Source organism: Phodopus roborovskii, unplaced genomic scaffold (genome assembly GCF_943737965.1).
Source record: "Phodopus roborovskii unplaced genomic scaffold, PHOROB, whole genome shotgun sequence".
Taxonomy (NCBI): Eukaryota; Metazoa; Chordata; class Mammalia; order Rodentia; family Cricetidae; genus Phodopus; species Phodopus roborovskii.
The window spans coordinates 1,042,211-1,066,296 of record NW_026126567.1 but is presented as its reverse complement, the minus strand read 5'-3'; the positions used below and the strand labels follow the sequence as shown (position 1 = coordinate 1,066,296).

At 51.5% G+C, this 24,086-nt stretch overlaps 2 protein-coding genes across 2 annotated transcripts in view; one reads left to right on the top strand and one right to left on the bottom strand.

The window, feature by feature from the left end:
- The window catches only part of Psca (prostate stem cell antigen), a 1,185,392-nt gene that overhangs the window by 328,595 nt on the left and 832,711 nt on the right, over positions 1–24,086 (top strand). The gene's annotated exons all lie outside the window — the stretch shown is intronic.
- Positions 1–24,086, bottom strand: part of LOC127235226 (maestro heat-like repeat family member 5) — a 62,290-nt gene that overhangs the window by 14,397 nt on the left and 23,807 nt on the right. Inside the window, exons 6-20 of the mRNA XM_051202465.1 lie at positions 23,032–23,191; positions 21,624–21,676; positions 16,763–16,870; positions 16,382–16,498; positions 15,395–15,514; positions 14,462–14,608; positions 13,798–13,920; positions 13,153–13,232; positions 11,898–12,033; positions 10,089–10,184; positions 8,912–9,016; positions 7,659–7,794; positions 7,231–7,403; positions 4,661–4,810; positions 4,137–4,291 (exon numbers count right to left, since the gene is read on the bottom strand). Coding sequence (XP_051058422.1) covers positions 4,137–4,291; positions 4,661–4,810; positions 7,231–7,403; positions 7,659–7,794; positions 8,912–9,016; positions 10,089–10,184; positions 11,898–12,033; positions 13,153–13,232; positions 13,798–13,920; positions 14,462–14,608; positions 15,395–15,514; positions 16,382–16,498; positions 16,763–16,870; positions 21,624–21,676; positions 23,032–23,191 — 1,859 coding nt within the window. The remainder of the gene's footprint in view (positions 1–4,136; positions 4,292–4,660; positions 4,811–7,230; positions 7,404–7,658; positions 7,795–8,911; positions 9,017–10,088; positions 10,185–11,897; positions 12,034–13,152; positions 13,233–13,797; positions 13,921–14,461; positions 14,609–15,394; positions 15,515–16,381; positions 16,499–16,762; positions 16,871–21,623; positions 21,677–23,031; positions 23,192–24,086) is intronic.

The following is a 24,086-nucleotide window of genomic DNA, read 5'->3' as shown; positions in this document are numbered from 1 at the left end:
GTGGACGACTGGCTAAAACACAGGAGCATTGGTGAAGGTGTGGACCAAGAGGGATGCTCACAGAAGAACGGTCTGTCCCTGGAGTGGGACTTGGCAGGTGCACATTGGGAAACACCTTGCACCCTCCACGGGGGTGGGGGTGGGGTGGGGGAGGAAAACAGCACAGCTTGCTCTTCTAGGCATACTGTCCCTAATAACACGTATGCACACACTCACGCACACACACACAAGAAATCAGTTCTCAAGTATGTTAGGACACACAAGCAAGTTCGTGGGTGCACGGTTAGTCAAGGTCTCTACTGGGAAATAATTAAATAAATGTCCACCTACAGCGAAGAGGGCCCTTGGCACTCACACCATGAGAGAGCACCACAGAGTTTTAAGAGGAGGCAGCTGCATGAAGCCAGAGGGGAGCAAAGCCAGGTAAGAAGAAAGACATTGCAAGAGTCCAGTTTGCATGGTTCCGTCTACATTTTCAGCACACGTTGCATGGCTGGGATGGGTACATTTTTTGAGACAGGACCTTTCTTGTCTCCCTGGCTGGTCTCGAACTTGCTATGTGGATCTGGCTGTGTTTGAGTTTAGAGAAGGAGGGAACTCCTATCTTGTCGTTCCTGACTATTTTTTTCCTCCTGAGGCAGGGTGGCAATTTGTTTCCTTCAGAGATAGGAACTATACATAGACTCTCCTTAAAGTTGTAATCCTCCTGTCTCAGCCTCTTGACTGCTGGGATTCTAGGTGTGACATGCAGTTTTTTGATTTTTAAAGAAAAGTTGTCCATGACGGGCACTTAATAGGTGATCTTCCCATAGAGTTATGTGCATAGCTTAAGGAAGAGAAAGAAGGAAGCAACAAACATACAGATCTCTGCCTGTAGAAAAAGAGTCCCACCCCCACCCCGATACAGTACCCTGGGTGCGAGGAGGGTGCTGTCCTGGGAATCTGAACCATAAAACCTATTCCGATGTCCAAGTTTCTACTACCAATGCAGCCCCCAAACAGTCAGGCAGGGACTTTTATGTTTAAAACCATCACAAATGACTATGCCCAGGTGACTGGTAGAAGCCGATGTAAATCCAGATAAATCCAGCCATGAGCGGTTCCACGGGTGTGCAAAGCTCCGAGGCTCTGTGAGTGTTACCATGGGGACAGTGCTTGGGACTGAGGAAGCAAGGTATAAATTCCAGCAGTGAGATGGAGCTGTAAACTGCTAGGCATCAGGGAAAGGTTGCTGCTTGCTGGGATCTGCACTTTCCCAGATGCTCTGAAAGATAGCACAGACACCAGCTAGTGTGCAAGCCCCATCCCCTACCTCAAGACTCTGGGACAGACAGGTAAGAGGCAGAGAAGAGAAACTTTTGGGAAGTGGACACAGGGCAAACGAAGGCTCGGATTGGGTCAAAATCGCCTCCAGGAAGATTAATCGCCCTGAAGTCTTAAAATACACCAAAGGAGAGGTCACTCCGGGAGGTCGGAGCACCTTCCTCCAGCAGCACTGCTTATGTTTGTCTGTCTGCTTACATTATCATCTTGTATTTGTCTTACTCCCCATCGCTGGCTCCCAGAGGACACAGGGAGGGAGTTGAACAGTTTGTCATCTTCAAATGTACAGCTTTGGGAGAAAAAATGGGGAGGGGAGGGCAAGGCAGGAGGAGGAAGAGGAAGCCAGATGGGAGAAGAGGTAGAGCAGGGAGGAGCCCAGGGAACCAGAGGGCTTATGTACTGATGCCTCCCACCGGGCCCAAAGTCTTCTAGAGGGCCCGGCTTTTGCTGTACTGACAGAACATGGAACCACTGAGCTTCAAATCCCAATGAGACACTCCAACAGCTTCAGAAGGAACAGTGTGGTGGCTTGAATAAGAATGGCATCCACAGGCTCACATATTTGAATGATTGGCCATCAGGGGTGACATTACTTGAGAAGGGTTAGGAGCTGTGTCCTTGTTGGCGGAAGTACGTCACTGGAGTGGGCTTTGAGGTTTCAAAAGTCCAAGCCAGGCCTGAAGTCAATCTCTTTCTTGACCTATGGGTCAGGATGTAGCTCCCAGCTACTTTTCCAGCACCACGATTGCCTGCCACGATGATCCCCGACATGATGATAACGGACTAACCCGCTGAAGCTGTAAGCCAGCCACCCAACTTAAATGCTTTCTTTCATTATAGTTGTCTCTTCACAGCAGTAAAGCACTGACTAAGACAAACAGCTCTACAGCTTGTTGCAAAACCTGGAAGCCATGAGTCAACAGAGTGCTAGTAAGACAGAGGAATCCTGGACTCAAGCCATGGCATGGCTTAAGGCTCAATCGCCTGGAATATACTCAAGAAAGGGCAAATCTTCAGTAAGGCCTGGAAAGAATTGAAAAAAAAAAAAAAAAAAAAAAAAAAAGGGAACGAAATAGAAAAGATTAAAACAATGACTTCAGCTAGGCTGTCCCGAAGGGCCAAGACCCTCACCAGCCCTCTGCTTTAGCATCCGTGACAGGCTGCAGAAAAGACCCAGCAACACGTGCTGACTCAGCACACGTGCTTGGTTTCCCGCCTTCTGACCTGGCAGGGGCTGCCCTAGGTCAGACACCCCCCCCCACATGGCAAGGAACCAATCAGAAGTTAGCTGGTGGCCTCTGGATGTGCGTTACAGCTCTAGGCATGCTTGACTTAGGGCAAAAGTGGCACAACAGTGATGTGCAGAGCATAGCAACCGCCCTGGGAGGGCCGATAGGCCACAACAACCAGTTGACCAATCAGCACAGGACAGGTCGTCCAAGCCCGGAAATGCACCAGTCCTAAGACTGTTGCGTGCCCCTAGACACTCCCTTACTCTGACCAATAAATTCCCCGCCTCGAGGTTCCCCCAGGTCCTTTTCACTCCGCCTGCAGTGATGAAAGATGATGAAGGGCCTGAGTTAAGACAGCTAATTCGTTAAACAACAAAAGACTCTTTGCGTTTGCATCGGAATGGGTCTCCTGGTGATTTTGGGGTTCAGAATTTGGGCACAATAACCCTAGAACTCAAGGACTGAGATAGAGGAGGACCTTCGGGCAAGGCGGAAGAGCACCATGGAGAGGAAGCGCCAGGAACATCAGCAGGTGTGACCGTGATGGGGGAGGTGGGAGGAAAGTAGTATGGGACCAGAGACTATGACTTGGGCAGGCAGAGACAATATTTAAACACAATCCCAGAAATAAGAACGAAAAGGCTTGGTGACCTAGTCAAAGATGTGTCAGCCGCTTGGGAAAATTAGGCTGGAATACCTCACCCAGTGAAAAAAACCTAGGTTTCAGAGAGAGAGAGAGAGAGAGAGAGAGAGAGAGAGAGAGAGAGAGAGAGAGAGAGAGGAGAAAACATCATCCAGGCAACATGACCAAGTTACTTACAAAGGAGGTAAAACCTGGGCCATCGATATATGGCTCAACAGAGAAAGGTGCCTGCCCGCGAGTCTGATGTGTGTTAGCTCCAGGACTAATACAGAGGAAAGAACTGGCTCCAACAAGTTGTCCTCTGCTGGTGAACTCATTAAACCCCACAATGACATTATAGAAACGTTCTTTTTCTTTTGAGGATCTAGGCATGCTGGTCCCACCTGGTGGATCTTGGAGGTAGTAAGAGATCCAATCATAAATGAGGGGCAGAGGATCTAGTCTGGAAAGGGTCTGAGAAAGTGGAGTCTATCTGAGCAGATGCTACTATAAAGAAGCAAGGGGTAACTTGTACCGGGTATGGAGGATGAATGGTGGGTACCATAGACAGAGGGTACGGGACCATAGGTAGGATTTTAGGTAGAAGGGATATGAACATTAACAAGAACCCTGATCTATCTCCAGACCCATGGGAGAAGATCAGGGCGAGTCAGAGGGGTTCACACTGATGAGTGGCGAGGCTTTATGGCTGGCTGGGGTCCCTCCAGGAGCACTCAGGGATTAGCAAGCACTTAGCATGGGTGGTGGAGGCTGGGGCAGATGTTTCTGTGGAATGTCTACAGAAGGCAAGCCTAAATGAACAGAGGCACTACCTCCCTCCCTACACTAAGCACTCGGGGTTCCTGTGGGCTATGGTGGGCAGACAGGTGGGCAGATCCTGGCTTGTGGGAGGATGGAAAGTAGGTAATGGGGTTAGTGAGGAGTGTAGGGCTAGGTACCTGTCCAGGGGAGTAGAAAAGTCTAGGAAGGCAGCCACCAGCTCTGGGATGTGGTTCCGGGCCAGTAGCGTGATGACACGTAGGGCATCGTACTTGGCTTGGGGCATTTGGATGGCACAGAGGTGGTGGTAGATAGCCTGGCCCATTTTACCAACCTGTTCAGGGGTAGGCAGTCATGGGAGGGGTCTGATGGGGAAAGCCCACCTACCCTGCACATCTGGCCTGAAGGGAGGGCCCAGTATAGCAGTCTGAGGTATTTGGAGAAGTTTGCATCAGCTATCTCCTGCTGGGTTACCCTTCCATCCATCCATCCATCCATCCATCCATCCATCCATCCATCCATCCACCCACCCACCCACCCACCCACCCACCCACCCACCCACCCATCCATCCCCTAATTGGGTTGTCTACTGCCTGAGTGGGATTCCAGTCTTTTCCATCCTGGTTTAGAGAAGGTCCCTAGCTGCTGGTCTTCAACTCTGCCCATCTCCTCCCTGGTCCTGGGTGGAGCCCCAACCCCTCACAGTTGCCAGGTTGTCCCCATATTCCTCGACAACAAGGAAAAGCATATTGGCAGCCGCCTGCACCCAGGAAGAACTGGTAGAGCCCAAGCCATCAATGGCTGTCCAGATGAGGTCAGTCAGCTCTGCCATTGCAAGATGACTCATGATCTCCTGTGGGAGCAGAGAGCATGTCACTTTATCACTTCAAACACTGTGCCTGTCCCCTTTTACCCTTCTCCTTTGTCAGGCTCCCCAAATCTCTATGTGGGCCCAGTACACATTTTCTTCCACATCTCTCTGTCCCAGCCAATGCCTAGGGAGCAGGAAGGGATGGTATTATGCCTAGAACTAAGCAGGCACAGGTCTCCTTTCCCCACATAGCTTTGGCTTATTCTTGGATTCTGGTGGCCTTGGAAGCTTTGCTTCATCCAATCCTACTTCCCATCTTGGCCCCAGGACCACGCCCCCAGCCCTCCTCACTTGTAAGGGTTTTAATGAAAGAGAAGTGAACTTCAGAGCTTCGATGGATCTTCCAGGCCATCAGGTCTGACCTCTAGGCCCAGAGAGGCGCCATGGAAGAGGGTGGGAATATGTGGGGCCAGGAAGGTGTGGAACCCAGGACCACTGTCTCATGTAGGGCCCCTTGAGTCTCCAGCTATGCTTAGCAAGCACATTCTCCAGCATTAGTCTAACAGTGAGTCTTGTGTTTGAATGTAGCTCATGAATTACTCAGGGGGATGGAAAGGACACTTGGGATAAATGCAAAGGTGGTAGGTTTAAGTTTCTTAGTCCTTCTCCCTGGTTCCATGAAGAGTAAAGCTGGGTTAGATCACCACACAGAAAGAACCTTCTGGAAAGAATTGGACTATGGCTGTTCAACATAATAGCCCTGCTTACCCATAGTAGTTTAGATCTATGATAGACTTAAATCTATCAGTATTTAATTTGGTAGAACTAAAGTTTCAGTTCTTGGGCAGCCTTATATTCATCCCAGGAGCTCAGCAGCTACCCTGGGGCCAGTGGCGTCTCTGATCTGCACAGACCGTGCTCAACCTAACACAAAGTTCATATTAGTGGTGGTGAGGTGCTCAGAGCCCAGAGTACTACAGGAGAGGTGGAGACTCCTGTGATGCTGAACTTTAGTCAAGGCCACCAGTGAATGCAAGATGGTGTGGTGGTGATTGTGGTGATGGCGAAGGTAATGGTGATTATGACAGATGTGGGGGCAGTGATGATGGAGGTAATGGTAATATGATGGTGATGATGATGACTGTAGGGATAGTGATGATGGTGATGATAGCAGCGATGATGGCGATGATGGGTTATTAGTGGAAAGAAGGGTAGTGGTGATAGTGAATGTTGGTGGTTATGGTAATGTTGGAGGTATTAATGATGGTGGTGATAGTGACAGTGGTGGTGGAAAGGGTCGTGGTGATAGTGGGATGATGATAGCAATGGTGGTGAAGGAGGTATTAGTGATGACAGTGGTGATGATGGTGATGGTGATGACGGTGGTGATGATGGTGAAGGAGAAGAAGAAGGAGAAGAAGAAGAAGAAGGAGAAGAAGATAAAAGTGTAGTGCATCCTAAGACCACATAAAGAGTCTGTACAAACTTGGGAGGTAAACTGAGCCCAGAATATCTGCTCTCCTTTAGAATTTTACAACATCTGCATCTGGAAATCAGCACATTCTCCCATCCTTGCTCCTCCAGTCTATCTGAGCCTTCCCCCAGGAACAGAGAACAGGCTGCCTCTCTCCAGGCCCTGGACTCTGTGCTTCCCAGTGGCTCACCTTTCCTCTGGAACTTTCTGGGCTGGCAGCCAGTGGAACCTGTCCCTCCTTGCCTTGCTTCTGCCCCAAGCCCAGGTTCCCTGGAGCAAACTACAGCTAAATGAGATTTTCTTCATTTTAGGCAGGCCCATTGAGGTGTTTGCTCCAGTATTACACTTCTAAGGAGTTTTAATACTTGGACAGTTCACTGTAGCTGCTGCATTCTGGAGCCCATGGGATCAAGTTAAAGTCGTGCTGGGGCACTCACTAACCATGGACCCCACTTTTCTGCCATCTATTTGGGTAGGGAGTCATGGGTGCTTACTGAAGGCCAGCTCAAGTACCAGGTCCCACATGGACCCTGTTGAGAAGTGGAAGGCTAGGTCTCACAAAGATTGACAAGTATGTCAATCACAGTGGCCATTTGTAGCCAAAGTTCAACCCAACCTAAGCAAGTGAGAGCTCTGATACTGCTTTAGCATGGGCCATCCAGCTGATGCCAGTACCTGGCTCACAGCCTCAGGTGGTGGCTTCTGAGGATAACACAATTCAAACCCTGGTGAGAAAGGGCTGGGAGAGCTGTAAATAGGAAACAGTCTAGAGAAGGTTGGAAAAACTTGAGAAAGGGATTTGAGAAAGCCAGGAAGGCTCCTGTCCAAGGTACACATGGTATAGTGGTGTGAGCTGGTGTCCTTCCAACCTGCCTGGCTCCCCTGCAACAGCTTAGAAAAGAACGTGTTTCTCGACACCCACAGATGTGGCAGTCAGCTGTGTCTATGCACCCGCCCACCCAGCCAGAAAGACTATAAAGGCTTTGACCTTGATGGCTTGGTTGCTGCCCATGAAGAAGATACTGTCATTTTTGGATGCCATATCCTGCTGCATCAGAAGAGTGCCCCTCTGGTCTCCACTGCTCCAGAGGGCAGCTCCAACTGCATCAGGCTGAGGGAGTTCCTGAAGGGTCTCCCTTTCCATCTCTGGAACTTCTCCTGCTGGTCAGGGCAGGCAGGGGTGAGTGCAGGGCAGAGTGGGCTGGGGTTTTATGTGGGACAGGAGTCAGGCTGGGCCCATTAGTAACTGGCATCAGGCCTGTGTGTATTTGGGTTCAGGGCTTGTGTTGCTAGAAGGTTATGGCTGAAGTCAAGGTTGGGCTGAGGGTGGACTTGGGGAAAGGTGGAGTTTAGGAACACTGGGGTGAGTCTGCCCAGGCTGAGTTAGGGAGGGGTCAGGCGTGTTGGGGTGCTCACCTTCACAGTGCACCAGCAGCTGATAGAGATGGCCCATAGCTTCTAGGCTGAAGCACTGGATGGTTCTGTCTGCATCCTGGCACAGGATCCCTAGCATGGCCACCAGCTGCCCGACCCTTCTGAAGGTCTCCTTTGTCTATGTAGAGAGCATGGTGCTGATGGTGAGCCTACCTACAGCATCCCATTGGCTCCTTGGCCTCTGCCAGAGGATCCCTTGGATTGTGTGGCAGGGTTGGGGTCAGGCAAAATATAAGGGCTTGACTCTAAAACTTGGGAATCAAGAGAAAGGAATGGGGTAATGTAATAAAACAAAAGAAAACAAAACCCCCAAACAAAACAAAACAAAAACTGCAGAAAATTCCAGGATGAAGAGTGTAAAGGGTTAGGACAGAGTCTAACTGTGGCCTTGTAGAACACTATCTGGCTTCTCTCTCTTGGTTTTTTTGAGACGAGGTTTGTCTATGTAGCCCTAGATGTCCTGAAACTGTCTTTGTAGACCAGGCTGGCCTTGAACTCCTAGAGATCCGCCTGCCTCTACCTCCCAAGTGCAGGGGCTAAAGGTGTGCATTACCACACCCAGCTATCTGGCTTCTCTCTCTTATTTCAATTCTGGAGCTAATGAAACTATTTACAAAATAAGTAGCCACTCTGTGGACCACAGCCACACTTATAAAGAGATTTATCTTTCTTTTATGTGTTTGAGTATTTTGCCTGCTTGTATATTTGTGTGCCATGTGTATGCCTGGTGCTGGCAGAAGCCAGAAGAGGGTGCCTGATCCCATGGATCTGGAGTTATGGAGGATCATGCAGATGCTGCGAAGAGAATCCAGGTTCTCTTCGAGAGCAGCCGTTGCTTTTGACTGCTGAGCCATCTCCAGTTCCCACAGTCACATCTGATCACATTAAAATATGATTTATCTTCATTATGGAGTTTTTTTTGGGGGGGAGGGGAGGGCTCAATTCTAGAAAATTAAATTTTAAAAAAGTTATTTACTCCTTTAAAAATAAAGCAACAGCAGCAACAACAAAAAGGGATATTACTGAGACTCCCTTGTCATGGAGCTTTTAGTCAGATAAGCAGGATGTGCAGGGTCCACCCTGCCTGGAAGCAGGGGCATGCATAGGTGCTCTTCTGAGCAGGAGGCCCCGCCCTTGAAGGCATTTGAAGAGGGAGCTGGGGAGGCATCATTGGGAGGCATGGGACTGGGGAAGCAAAGATCTGGGGAGGTGAGGCGCTGGGGTGAGGTGCTTACGTTTAGGCAGCGTTTATAGTTGAGGAATTTGAAGAGTGTTGTGCATCTGTGCACAGCCCGTTGCCGTTCATGAACCTTCTCTGACGCCAGCCAGACATACAGGTGCTGCAGGGCGGGGGCATAATCAAGGGCTGTGCCAGACCCCCAGAAATGGCCATCTGTGCCCGACCCCCAGTAAGGCTCCGTGGTGTTCACTACTTCCATGTCCCTTGTCAGCCCCTGCCTCTAGAGCCACCCTCCACGACTGGCCACTTCCTGTGCAGCGGAGGCGTCCCCTCTCCCATAAGCTCTCAGCCTACTGTGTGCCAGATGCCCTCTTCTAGAACCTTCTTCCATGAACCTCAGCAGGGATGCAATCGCCTCTGGCAGAGGGTGGCCACTGACTTTAGACCACTGCTTGGCTTGAGGGGTTGTGTGTCAGCTGATCTAGATGTAGGATACTGAAGGTGGAGTGACTCGGCGATGGGTGGGCAAACCACTGCGACCTCCCACTGGTAGAAGCCGTTGCCATGGGCACATTCTTAGATTGGCATGCTGTCTTGTAGCTTGGGGTTCTCCCTCTTGACTTCCACCCATGTACCACAGGGCTTGGCGCTCCTGCTTCTGCTCTTGGTTTCTTGATGAGGCCCTGCCCTTGCTCCGCTGAGCCTTACCCTAACCCCTTACCCTCCAGGCTCCACAGTTACCTCTGCTCTGACCTACTGAGCTGGCTCCTCCCTCTCCTTGGCCCCAGGCTCCTCTTGTGCGTCTTTCTCATCTCAGGGGTGGTTAAGGTTTTCATTCGGGGCTCCTTGGGAATACCAGTTGGCCTTGACCTCTGGCCTGGATGGAGCTGCCCTCTCCACTGGGCCTAGGCCCTGCTACTAGGCTTTCAGTATTTGCTGAGTGGTCTCCCTCCAATATATACCTATTGGGCACATGAGGGGGTCTGTGGGATCCATGCCCTCGGGGCACACTGTGGCACATGCACAGACGGTAGGGTAAGCCATTTCAACAGATCCCTTCCTGGCCAGGATGACTGATGTTTCCCTGTGCCCTCCAGACACTCCAAACCTGTAGGCATGGGAAGCCTATTGGCCAGGTCTTGTTTCCTATGAAGTACCCTCTTTGGGACTCTTGGGACAGAGCTGTGCACCGCCCCCCCCCTTCCCATCCCCCAGCTGCCATTAGCTCTTACCGACAATAGGAAGTAGAGCTCATTGGCTGTGGGGTTCTGTATCATGAAGCTTTGCAGCATGTGGTCCATCGCCTCCAGGGTCTGCCTGTACAGTCCCTGTGGAAGGGAGGAGGTCAGCCAGGTCCTGTAGGGATGAGGCCCAAGGCGGGTGCAATATCCAGCAGCACCCACTTTCTGCATGTCCCCAGGCCAGATTCCCGAAACTGACAGAGCTCATTACCGTATTTGCAAAGGGGTTTGCCTCACAGGCATGGAGACTGGCCAGAAAGGCCTTGGGAACAACACACCCAAGCGAATTTACCCTAGGGAAAATTCAGTCCCAGCAGGGTTGGCTCCATAGATATGTAGACATGTGACCAGGCCTGCCTTGCCCGAGGACCTCAGGGTAAAAGGGAAACAATTACTGGAAGTAATGCACTGCAATTTTCATCCCGAAAGTCTTAGTAACTTTTGATACCATTGTTTATTTAGCATGTGTGTCTGTGTATGCATGCATGCCTGCATGTGGCAGCGCATGAGCGGAGATCAGAGGACAACTTTCAGGAGTCTGTTCTCTCTTACTGGGATTCAACTCAGGTCACTGGGCTTGGGTGGCAAGTACTTTTGCACAGTAGGGTCTCATTGGATATAGCTGATGTGACTTCTGATCTCATGTGAGGACCCTCAACAATGTTTGCTGCTGGCACACTCAGGTGTGTGTGTGTGTGTGTGTGTGTGTGTGTGTGTGTGTGTCACAGAAACACCACCCAGCCAGACTCTCATGAGGCCATTAGGAGCTCTGGCCATTTTCTATTTGGTGACCTTGATGGCTTCATTTTTTAGGCCTATGTTTCGCCACAGGGGTGACTGACAGGGCAGGAGTCAGATGGATTGGGAACAAACAGGAGTCTGGATCAATGCTACTGGCTCTCAGTGCTGACACTCAGTCCTTGGCTGCAGTTCCTGCAGGGTCAAGGAGTCTTCTAGTCACTGTGTGCGTTGTAAGGTGTTGAGGCAGATACCACTCCCCTGTTACCAATGTCTCACAGTCCTTGTCTGTCCTGACACAGCCCGGACCCAGTTTCACAGATGTATAATATAAGTAGGGGCCCTGGGGCAGGGTTCAGACATTGCCATTCCTATTGTCTATTTTTCTGAGATGTGAACTTCTTGCTCCCCAGTCACGGTGGGATGGTGGGGAGGGTTTACCACGCTTTAGTGCCCGCTGCAGAGCTCATTTTACAAAGTTGTCCAGCCTTTTGTCAGTCACTGGGGCTGGGACTATGCCTGACAAATCTCATGTGCCCTCTGGTGGTAGCCAGGAGACATGGCAGGCATCTTTCCTGCAGGGCCTGCTTAGGATTACACAGGTGAGAACTGATTGTAACCTAGGGTCCACCCTGCAAGGATGGTGACTCCATAAATCATGTAGGTGTGACAGGACCAGTTTCTGCCATACCAGGGGATTCATCCCTTTGAGAGGGCCATCTCCTCTCTTCTGTGAATTCCCTGGGTAGCCACAGGGCTTGGAGGGAGGGAAACACAGTGGTGAGTGACTGCCTATTTTACATGGATTTTAGGCCAGCAAGGGGACCATGCAGCGATCCCGAACAGGCAGGCACACAGCCACCTGCCCTAGCACGGCCCACATGGTGATAATGGGCCATGTCCCAGGCAAATGGGGACCCAGAGCCTTTAGGAAACTACACGGGACCTCCATCCGCCCCGTGGAGTGGCCAGGCCATGCTCTCCATGCTCTCCGCTATGGCACACACAGAAGACAGCCTGATGTCCTGCCTGAGAGTCCCCTGGGCTGTACCCAGGCTGTACCTGGATGTTGGGTGGTTCCAGGAAGAGGCAGGTGTGCTTCTCCAGGGCATCCAGCAAGGGCAGGGCAAAGACACTGCGGAAGCAGATGGAGAGGAGCCGGGACTTCCTGTCCACATCTATGGGTGGCCTCAGTGCACTGTTGGGAAGGTGAAGGATCCTGAGGGCCTGGGACCAGGAGGGCAGTGGTCAGGGCTCAGGCATCTGACATGCCTATCTGACAGTGCCAACCTTTTGCTTCTCACAGGGGTTCGTGCATACATCTACCTCCCGGGTCTACTGCTGGCGCATCAACTCAAGCAGGTGCCAGCTGAGGGCCTTTGAAGGAGCTGCTCCTGCAGCCAAGTACCTGCAAGGGCTCACTGACTCATCCACGCCAGACATGGCTTAACAGTCAGTCCTCTTTCAGCCAGCTTAAGTCAGCCTCAGGTCATGCCCTGGGCTCTAGCAGAGCACCAGGCTTGTAGGACCGTTCTGTGAGTCAATACTCCATCAGCTGCCAATCAGCCTCTTTTACGCATATACTTCTCTTCCTTGAGAGGAGGCTACATTCCCCCCTATCTCACTTCCTGCTTCAGTCTCTTTAGGCACCTTCCCAGCCCTATGTGTGGTATACATTCCATGTCCAGGAGCTTGTTTGGAGAAGAGCAGTGCCTGTTGTCCCCTTCCAGCTGGGTCTGAAGAGACCAGATGGCCCCCAAAGCACCCAGAGATCAGCAGTGACGGTGCATTGGTGAATATGAAGTGAGGGCTGGCAGAGGCATGGTACCTGGGGATGCTGTAGTCTAAGTGGAGGTCCACCCAGCTCCATTCGCCACCCTGCACGTGGACAGCCTGCTATGGTCTGAGAGAGAGCAGGCAACTCTGGTCTCCCTGGTCTAACCACCTCCCTGTTCTGTGGGTGCAAAGAAAAACTGGGACCTGTATCCCTGGCTCTAGGGGCTCCTGAGTTTTCTGGGCCCACCATCCCTCCCTTTCTCTGGAGCTTGGCTGGATCTAGACACAGCGTCCCTTTGGCCTCTTCCTAGATTCTTCTCTGCTTGAGTACTTGGAGGAGGGAGTTAGCCCGTTGTGTGGAGTGGCTGTGCTCAGGATTAATGTTCCGGTCCCCTTCCTGCCCCTGTGACCTTCAGTGGCTCAGCACCAAGCCCTGTCCAGCAAGGCCTTCATGTGTGAGCTCCCTCCACCTTGCCCAGCTAGCATCCCAGGCAGGGAGCTGCTTTTTGGGCCAAGGCAGCCCCCTTAGACTGTAACCTACCAGAGGCTGGAGACAATGTGGATGGCCTGCTGTCGGATGCTGGTGAGCAGTGTGTCTTGCGGCTCTTTCTCCATTAGTATCTGTAAGTCCATGGGAGAGAAGGTACAGAGGCTCGGGCCTGGTCAAGTCCACCTCTGATAGCAAATCTTAGTTCGGGCTCAGAATTTCAGCACGCTATGGCACTCGGGCAATAATGCTGTCTGTCTCTATCCACTTGGTAGTGCGACCTTGTTCCCCCCTTAAAGAGCAGAGCCAGTGTGGGCTTTGGAATTAGGCAGGCCAAGTCTTAGTCCTGGATCCTGAGTCCTAGCTGCCTGCTCCACCCTGGACTAGCTCCAGGTTGCACTGACTCTTGCTTCCTTAGAAATTATCACCAGGCAGAGGGTAGGAGCCACCTGTCTTGACCAGTGCCCTTTTCTGCTGACCCCACTGCCCAGTCTCACAGCCTCCCACTGTCCCAGAGGGTCTATGTAGAAGCCAGATAGATTGGTCTGGGACCTGAGCCTCAGTAGCGGTGACTGTTAGGTGAGCATACCTGGTCGGCTCAGGGTCCCAGCAAGACCCTGGGGGTGGAGTTTCCTGTACCTGGGAAAGCTGCTGGGCTCTACCTACGAGGGTTGCCTGTGCCCAGGGCCTGGCACGTACCATCAGACATTCCAGGAGCTCGCTGGTCTGGGAGAACTCATAGCTGTGGGCACCCTCATTCCGGCTGATGGCCCCTATCAGCATCATGACGGCCGTAAGGAAGCTTTGTTTCAGGGTGTCATCCTGTGTAGGTCAGGCCCCAGGGCACAGATCAGGTTGAGAGCCCAGGAGCTTATGGGAGAGAGCAAGAAGGGAGGCCAAGGCCGCCATCTCCAGGTGCAGTTAGGTCAGGGTGAGAGGGATGTGGCAGAGATGTCTGGGCTGGGAGCCTGGGCGGGGTTTTCTTTAGGAGGGGGCACATGCTCTTGATTTAAACATAAGTCTGGTCATGTGAGCCTGGCCAAAACATGAGAGGGGCCTGTGAGGGTTTCCTGGGGTGTGGTGGCTACAGCCTTGATGGGAAAGGCTTGTTGGTAGCCCTCGCAACAACCTGGGCTATGACGAACCTTAGAGACAGGCATCACCCTGGCCTCCTCAAGTGAAAATGCAGCATTTGCTTTGTAAGAGCCCCCCTTTTTGTGTGTGTGTGTGATTCCAGGAGTTGGGGGAAGTGAGGAGGTGGGCCTCTCTGACTCTGCGGCTGGGGCAGGGCAGAGCTGGAATCCCGGCTCTGCTGTGGAGGAGGTGCAGGACTGGGGTGGGAGAGAAACAAGGCGACCTGTACCCAGGAGCTGAAGCGGAAGTAGAAGATCATCCTGGACAAGATGTTGTCCACCCACGGCAGGATGTGGCTCTTGGCCCTGACCGCCATGTGGCCGTAGGAGAGGAGGATGGTGCTGCCAGCCCATTTCCACCGAAGATCCTCGAGGCTCTGGCCGTGGGGCCGGGTAGGGGTGGGTTCTGTGTCAGGCCTTGCCCACAGTCTACTTGGGGAGTGGTGAGAGGGGCGTACCCTGATCCCAGCAAGGTGGGAGAGGGGGCTGTCTAGAGGGTCTTTGTTCACCAAATGGGAACAGCAGAAGTGGACTCGGCTTTTTAGGGGGTTGGGCTGATGATACCGGGACGCCAAGGGCTATACGTAGGGCACTTGGTCCTGTTGGAACTGGGAGAGTTGGGGCATCTCCTGTGATAGCCCTTTCCCTTTAGTCCAACACTCTTTTACTCAGAGTCTGGCACACCATACCCTTGAGGACTTCTGGGGGCCTGGAAATACCATGCTCCTATCCAGACAGACAGTAATGAGCCAAGTGGAAGTCCCTGCTCGGGTGTGGCCCAGAGTCACCTCTCCCCTCAAGTGTCGCCAGAGTATTAGCATGGTGATACTATTTCTCTCTGAGAGACTGAGGCATGCACCTCGGTTCTGTAGGTTGCCAGACGCGAAGACCCACTGGAGGGCTGCCGGCCTTCTCTAGGTTGCCGGGTTACCCATGAGCAGATCTGCAAGAGCATCAAGAGGCATCCTCCCCCACCAAGGAATCCCTGCGGAGAGGTCCCTAGGCACGGTGTCTTCCAGGGGCAATCTCGTGGGATGCAGTGAGGTGGAACACGCCTGGGGACCCTTCCAGTGTTCGTAAGGACTTCTCAGGCCAACGTTTCCCTTTTCAAATCAGCCCTCCCTCCCCCATGCCCTGCAACCCCATGAGCCCTGAGTTGATACCTTCAGGGAGAAGCTCTGTAGGCTCCACTTGATGGGCGTGCTCCTTCCAAACTGTTCCAGGACAGCCCAGGCATCATCCAAGTGGCGTGCTGCAGTCAGCCCCACGGTGAGAGCAATACCCTGTGGGCAGAGGCCCCTGAGTCTGTACCCTAGACTCAGTGGCCCCCCTCCCCCAGCCCACCAGCCGGGGACAGGGACTCACACACACTCTAAGGGCCCGCCACTCAGAGCTGAGACACCCATGAGGTGTCTTCTGTGGAGTCTGGTGTGTGGGGTTGGGGAGGAAAACAGTAAAGAGGAAGCATTTGGGGTTGGTTGTCTCTCATGCACGCTCTGAACAGACATGCTCGGGAGTAGGGGTGAAGAGACTTACGCTAACACAGGGATGATGTATGGCTTAGTTTGGGACTGAGTCAGAGTCTATGCTGTGATCAGGCTCAGGGCTCAGGGTGTGGCCAGGATTAGTGACTATTGGGGACGAGGACCAGAGATCAGGATGTGACCAAGATAAAGGCTCAAAATGTAAGCAGGATTAGAGTCCATGACATGATCAGGGCTTAGTATAAGACAAGGATCAGGCCTCAGTGTGCGGCCATGGTCTCAGGCTGTGAGCAGCACCAGGGCTCAGGGTGTGAGCAGAGCTCTGACAGTGTGATCAAGATTGGAGCCCATGAATAGGATCGGGGCTCAGCATGTAGCCAGGATGAGGGCTTAGGATGTGACTAGCGTAATGGCTCAGAATACGACTGGAATGAGAGCCCATTGCATGGAACTTATAAGGGACATAACCAGCATGGGGACTCGTTGTGTGAGGAGACTCAGGAGAGCAGGGTGGGTGCAGTGTGTGACAGGATCAAGGTTCAGCGTGTGACGGAAATCAGGGAGCAGCACAAGTCACTTTGTGATCAGGATCAGGGCTCAGTATTTGACCATGACCAAATCTAGGGTTAGAGGACCCACGGTGACTGGACCCTCACTCGCCCTCACCTCTCTCTGCTTGGGCCACTGGTGAGATGTCTCCAAGAGAGTTTTGAGGTGTGTCCTGATGGTGGTGCTGTTTTCTTCAGCTTGAAGGATGAGCCCATAGTAGGTGAACAGGAAGTCCTGGTGGGATTCAACATACCGTCCTGAGTGGGGCCCACCTGACCTGAGCTCCTGACCAACTTCCCTGCGTTCCCTGACCCTGTGGCTACCCTTCCCATCTACACCCCAGGGTGGCCTTAAACCCCAGCCTGTGGTCCAGCTGCCCAGGCCTGGTTCCTATTCCCTTCAGCCTCACCAATTTCTTCCAAGGGCCCGGTGTGTCCTTTGACAGAGCCCATGGGCCTATGGGGAACAGGCTGGGGTCCCTGGGGGCAGTGGGTCTACCTTCTCCGGGGTGTGCTCTTGCTGCGTCCGGCCAGACTTGGTAAGGGTCCACAGCAATTCCTTGGACCACACATCTGTGTTCAGGAATGGCACCGACTTCCTGGCCATCTGTGAGCAGGTGAGGTGGGCAGGGCAAGGCTGGAGACACTCCCTCCACCCCCCCCCCCAGCCTGAGAGCCCTGACTCCATCATCCCCTGTCCCCTATTGCTCCCTGGGCTTTCAGGACGCAGCTCTTTTGCTTGTTGGATGGATCTCAGAGATGAGGAACACATTCCTCAAGGTACCCTCAGGTGTGTGTGTTCAGGATATCCACAAGCCTGGGAGGCTGCATTCCCAGCATAAGCAGAAGGCTTAGACCAGCTATGTCAGTGAAAGTGACCCTGAGACAGGGTGGGTACCGCAGGCAGGACTCAGTCTGTTCCATCTGAAGTGTGCTCCAGAACACACCAAAGGAATGAATGCAATGGCCTTTCTGGATGCAGGACTCTGGAAGTCCCTACCCTAGCGCAATTGGATGGCTGTCATGATGGCTATGAGATCTCCAACGTTCCCAGATCCCACAAGTCAGCAAATCTGAGTGAGTGAGGTTTATGTTCCCAACATTCTTCTGGTGTTAGGGACATCCTCGTAACCCCCAAATGTTACAAAAATTTGATAAATGTTCAAAGAAGTTTTTGTCCGGGTGTGGGGGGGGGAAGTTGAAACATGCAGTTGAGAAATGGTGTCCCTTTACTCCATTTCAGAATGGTAATGTACATTCTATGCCGTTGCCTGTTGGAGGTATGTAATTTGCTTTTTTATTTTTATAGGGGTTACAGTTAAGAGATTGCCTTGGGTCTCAGATGAGACTTTGGACTTTTCAACAGTGTTGAGACTGTGAAAGCTATGGAGTCGGATTACATTCATTTTGCATTATAATATGGCTACTAGCCCGTGGGGGCCTGGGAGTGGAGTGTGGTTTGAATGATAAGGTTCCCACAGGCTCATATATTTGAATGATTGGTCCCCAGCTGGTGGGACTATTTAGGAAAGATTAGGAGGTGTAGCTTTTTTGGAGGAGCTATGTCTCTGGGGTGGATTTTGAGGACTCAAAAGCCCACACCATTTCCAGTTTGTTCTCTATCTGTTTCCTGTTTGAGGACCAGATGTGAGCTTTCAGCTGCTACTCCAGTGCTGTGACTGCCGCCATGATGGTCCCGGACCTTCTGAAACTTCAAGCAGGCCCCCAATCACATGTGTGCCTTTATATGTTGCTTTGTTCACAGGGTCTCTTCACAGCAATAGAAAAGTATCTACGATAATGTGCTTGAAAATGACAAAAGGGAATGTATGATGGAGGTAGCATGAGCTCAACCTGCCAGATATTTGAGAAGTAGAAACTGGAGGCTGAGGCTATGGCTCAGCGGCTAAGGGAGTTTTCTGGGCAAGCTTGAGGACCTGAGTTTGAATTCTTAGCACCCACATTAAAAAAAACCAACCAACCAACCAACCAATCAAACACAAAACAAACAAACAAACAAACCAGGCATTGCTGCACGTGTCTGTAATTCTAGCACTGGAGGTGGGGATTAGGGGGAGGGGAGTGAAACCAGGTGGATTCTGGGAGCTTGCTAGTCAGCCAGCCTTGCCAAGGTGATGAGTTTCAGGTTCAGCCAGAGGCCCTCAAGACAGTGAGGCAGAAAGCAAAGAGAAAGACACCTGATGTCCAGATGGTCGCACACGCAGACACACTCATGTAATGCTCCACACATCTCCCCCAAATAAATAGATAATATTTAAATGGAGAATGAAGACTAGCTGCATAATGTCATTTCCACCAACTGTGAACCATGGACAATGTGGTCAGTCCCGGTGAAGTTAAAACGGATTTGGGGGATTTCTACCACGTCTGTCATAGTGTCCTTGCTCATGCATTTTTGTTGTAACGTGGCGATCCTGGTGGGAACAGAACTGTCAAATCTGACACACAGTGATGGTGAGGTGTGTAGTCCTTGATTACGACAAATGACTATGCTGCTGGTTTATGCATCCAGGCCTTTGATCGCTGAGTATACACCCTGCTTATAAAAGAAGTCACTACAGCTGTGTCAGCAGGTGCCAGCCCCATACAGTTTGTGCGTACCGTCTCTTCCTTTCATCAAGGCCCTGTGTGCACAGCACTGAAAACGCCCAACGGATGCGTAACTGAATTGACAGCTCTTTGTGTATGAGTGAAGAAGGTTTTGGCAACAGCAATCAAAAAACAATATTGACATCAATTAAAACCTAAAATGCATTTGTCTAAGCAACTAAACTTTTAGGACTCTACCCTAAAGACGTCCTAAATTGGAGACACCGTGAACCTGAGGGGGGATTGTTTTGCAGGGAAGACGGTTAACTTAGAGCGCCCCCTGTAGGTAGGACTGTTTGTGTCATTCCCTAGTCATAATTCTACCATCCCTGAGATGGCAATTGCTCTCCACAGAGGGCAGAACCTGATTAAAGCGCGGCTGTATGGGCTGGGTCCTGCTCTTGGTCCTCTCCCTACATTCTAGGATACAGAAAAGATGCCAGCTTGATGTCAGAGCACAGAGGCTGCTTGGAGGCCCCAGGATACCCGGAAGCAGGTGTGTTATATGTGTGTGTGTGTGTGTGTGTGTGTGTGTGTGTGTGTGCTATAGCATGTGTGTGAGCAGGTGAAAACTTGATGTAGTCTGTTCTCTCCTTCACGTGTGTCCTGGGAATTGAATTCAGGTCATCAGGTTTGGTGCAGGCACCTTTACTCATGGAGTGTTCTCATCATTTAAGACATTCAGGTGTAGCTCATGTACAGTAGCATCCACAGTGCAGAGGGCAAGAGATTTGAACACACATTAGAACTGTGAGATCCATTACCTTCCAGCTACTGGCATCTGCACAGAGCTCCTGAGACTTATCTCCGGCAGGACCCTTCCCGATATCCCATCATAAATCAGTGGAGTTTCTGGAATTGTCTGTGTTTAGAGTCCTTCACCGTGGCTTTCCGTGGGTTGATGTTTCCTTCACTAAGTATATTTCTGAGATCCATCCATGCTGCAGCCTGCACCAGAACTTCCTCCTCCTTCTTCTTTTGAATGTAGAATTTGGTTGTTTTTGGGTTGTTTGGGTTCAGGAGTGTTCTCGCTGTCTGGCTTTCTGAGGGAGACACTGAGTCATGGGTTCAGGTCTGCCAGTGCCAGGTGTCTCCAGTTAGAGGTTAGAGCTCGATGGCTGCTGTGCACTTTTTGTAGGCGCGTGCAGGGTCTGCGCAACATCACAGGATTCTTCCAAGTAGAACTGGGAGTTTTCTTTGCTGGGAGCAAAACTCAGGGGAAAACCTGAACAAGCCCCCCCCCCCTCCCGAACAGACATCCCCACCTCATCTATTTAGTCACTGTTGTGTGATTGTGACACCTAACATGTTTTGGGATGAAGTGTGACCCAGTCCCCTCTCCCAGGCCTGGTTGGTGGAGTTCAGACCTGCTTTCCTATGTCCACCTGCTGGGCAGCCAATGAACAAACCCTTTACTCTCCTACAGGCATGTTGTTCAGTGATGGGTGTGCTTGCCACGCACCTGGCAAAACGGGCTTGGCTTGGAATGAGAAGATCCCACATTGTCATTCTCATTTGACAGACACAGGACTGCTGAGACCTTCTGTTTCTTTTGTTTTAGTTCTGGTAATCTGTGTTTTGCAGGGAATCCTTTAATACGTAATATGCCTGTACTGTTGTTAATTACTCTTTGCTGAAAGTGACTTCCCCCACCTCTAGCGACTTTTCAGATTAACTTGCTTTCCTTTCTTTCTACTTGCTAGGTGGACCAGGCTGGTCTCAAGCTTAGGGCGTTCTGGGTGCATTTTTAATTCCTCCTGTTTATTCTGGGTTTAGTTTGCTCTGCCTTGGTAGCTTCCGACAGTGAAGCTTTATGCCCTTTCTAATATGAAAAAGCTTTTTGTACCTCTGGATGTTCAAATGTGTTTTCATTAACGATCACTTAGAGATACTATCTGATATGCCTTCGGATGTCTTTCCCGTATTTTACTGACGAGTGAGTTGTTCAATCTCCAAGCATTTGGAATGTTTTCAGATGTATTTCAACACTGACCTCTAGTTTATATTTTGGTCACAGAAAGTCTTGTTTGGTTTCAGTCCCTTTAAATTTATTGGACACCAACACACAGCCAGTGTGTGGTAGAGAAGGCAAGAAGCGAGGAGCGTCCGTCACGTGAGCGTGGCTAACGATATCTCTGGTCTTCCAGTCCTTGCTGGGCTGTTACATCTCCTCCGCCTTCTCCACAGTACTGACATGACCACCACTGAGGGTCAATCCTTTCACAACCGCCTCTAACCCCATTTCACAGATGAGCAAACTAAGTCTCAGAGAGGCAAAGGAAGTCAGCCCAGGACACACCGTGCAAGCCCCTCACTTGGGAGAGGGTCAGAGACAGGCCTACCCTCTGAGTTGTCATGTCTTCAGTCGGCCCCAGCTGGCTGCTGTCCTTCCCAGGGCTTAACTCTGGCCCCTGTGTCCTTTCTCGTCCCCCAAGTATGAGTGGCACGGGTTTGTCTGTGTGGAGCATCTTCTCTGTGCTGAGTGTCTAGTGACCACGATTTAAATCCTGGATTCTATAGTGACCTTGGTCAAGCTACCTCCTGCCCCTGTGCTATGTGCTTATTTGTAAGTGGAAATTCTCTGTCTACGCCATCCCTGTCTCCCCTTTCTCCTTCTCACGCCTTCATCCTCCCCGCCTCTCCCTTTTCCCTCCTCCTCCAGGACCACTGAAGGGACTCCCATGTGAACTTGCTGTCTCTCCCTCACTGATGTCCCTCAGAAGGTTTGGATTGACGGGGTGCCTCTATACCTGGGACAGCAGATCTTTCCAGCTCTCTCTGTCTTCTTTCTTGAGAAGGTCCTCTGTGGGAGAAGGGAGTGGGTTACAGGCCAGACACCAGCCTGCTCCTGCCTGGTGGGATCCACAGGGTGGGGGTAGGGTAGGACAGTCTCCAGTAGGAAGGACATGAGCTGAAATGGAGATCAGGGCCCAGAGAACTGAGCTAGAATCTTGGCACTCCCTGCATGCTGTGCCATGGGAGGCCGTTTGCCTTCTCTGAACCTTGTTTTAAACTGGCAAGCGGAGGGACCTTTTAGAGGAAGCATGGCCCTTTGGGGGATGTGCTGTGGTCCCCTCAAGTATGGGAAAATAAGGCTGTGAAGGGATGCTTTGGGGGGGGGGCTGGAAGGAGATGTGGGGTGATGCTCTTGTCCACTTAAAGATTTGTCACTCATGTTGGTTTAATAAAATGCTGATTGGCCAGTAGCCAGGCAGGAAGTAGAGGTGGGGCTACCAGCCTAGGAGAAGGCTGGGAAGAGGAAGGCAGAGAGATGCAGCCGCCAGCCAGATGCAGAGTAAGCGAGATGAGAGAGAACGCCTTACTGAGAAAAGGCACCAAGCCACGTGGCTAAACGTAGGTAAGAACTATGGGTAATTTTAAGTTGTAAGAGAAAGGTAGCAATAAGCCTGAGCAACAGGCCGAAAAGTTTATAATAAATACAAGCCTCTGTGTGTTTATTTAGGATTGAGTGGCTGCAGGACCTGATGGGACAGAAACTTCTGTCTACAGGAAGGTCTCTTGGGAAATTTGGAAATTATACCAGGTAAGAAGGGCTTGCTTTTGTGTGTGTGTGTGTGTGTGTGTGTGTGTGTCCCAGGATTGAGCATAAACTCTCTAGAAAATCTTTGGACTCCCCCCCTCCCCACCCACTGCCTCCTTGTCTGAACTTGTTGGCTGCTGACCTATTGCTCTCAAGGCCTGGCTGGCTAGATGTGGCTCATACTGGCTGCCTCTTACAGGAAGCCCTCAAGGTAGCCCTACAGTGGCCTCTGGGCAGTTGGCCCCCTGTCACAGGCCAGCACCTTCCAAACTGGGCAGTTGTAAGGACGGCACATGCTTGTGAAGAGTGAGTGGATGAGAACAGGCAGAAGCTGAGGGTTCAGGGTAGCCTGGGTGAGCCTGGCCATGAACACCACTTCCTTCTTTGAGCTGGGATTCTCATCTTCCTTGTGTGACCAATGAAACAGCCACTACACGGAAGGGTCATGAGGCATGGAGTTCAGAGCTGCAGAGAGGGCTGGTCAAATTGTAGGGGCTTGGGGCTACAGTCTGCACGGCCCATGTGTAGCCATGGCCATGGCGAGGGGTGGTCCCAGAGGCCCCGCACCAGTTTTCTTCCATTGCCTGGCCCTCGATCCACCCTATGGCAGCACATACCTTGAGAGGACAGGATGCCCATCACATACAACAGGCTGCGGTGTGGGAAGACACCTGTCAGGACCTCTGTCTCCAAGTGCTTGGCCACTGCTGGCCACGAATGTTGGCAGAGGGCCAGTAGCACATTGCTGGCTGCATCTTGGTATATGTCATCCAGTTCCTGGGCCGGGAGGAAGGGTGGTCAGGGGGAGTGTGGACAGAGGGAACAGGGCAAGAGTGGCATGTACCAACCAAGCCAGGCACATGCATTGCCTTTACCAAGCCATCTTTTGGACAGAACTCATGTTAAGGGAGCCTGAGATGGGCTGCCGTCTGATGCTGGGCTAGAACCTCAGAACACAAACACACTCACTGTTTTTGCTTCCCAGCCCTTGTTACCGCTTTGTCTTTGTCTGGAGCTCCAATCCCACTTGCTTTAGAACATCATTCATAGGGCCTCTAGCTAAAGTCACCTTTCCCACAGAGCCTAGGCAGCTTAGGACATCATCCCCTCTTACTCTCTGTCACCACGAATTTTGACCACAGGCGTTTCTACCCTAAGACGTTGACCTAGACAGCCAATGTGTGTAAGGTTCCACAGCAGAATCCAGCCAACCAGCTCCCTGTCTGCTGCACGAGAGCCATTCCCAGACAACCAGGAGCCCAGTGCCTGCAACCTGGGTGGGTGCCATGCAGTGTGCTGTGATCGGCAGAACCTACTCTCACCCACTCAGGGTGCTGTCGGGCGGGGCTGGAGAGGCTGCTGCACTAGGCACAGCATCTGTAGGGGTAGATAGATGCCTGAGCCCCGCCCCCATGATGCAGGAAATTGTGGTATGAAATCAATATACCACTTACAGCTTATTATAGGCATGGCTGCAAGAGCCTCTTGTTAACACACTGATTGAATCTGATTTTGCCATTTAAAATGGCAATCTATATTTTAATCTAAATATAGTTTTAGATGAAGGGCTCGCGTGTGCATGTGTGTGTGTATGTGTGTGTGTGTGTGTGCGCTCGCGCGTGCGCACACGTGAACATGTATGTACTCATGGTATGCAAAAAGTGAAGACTGA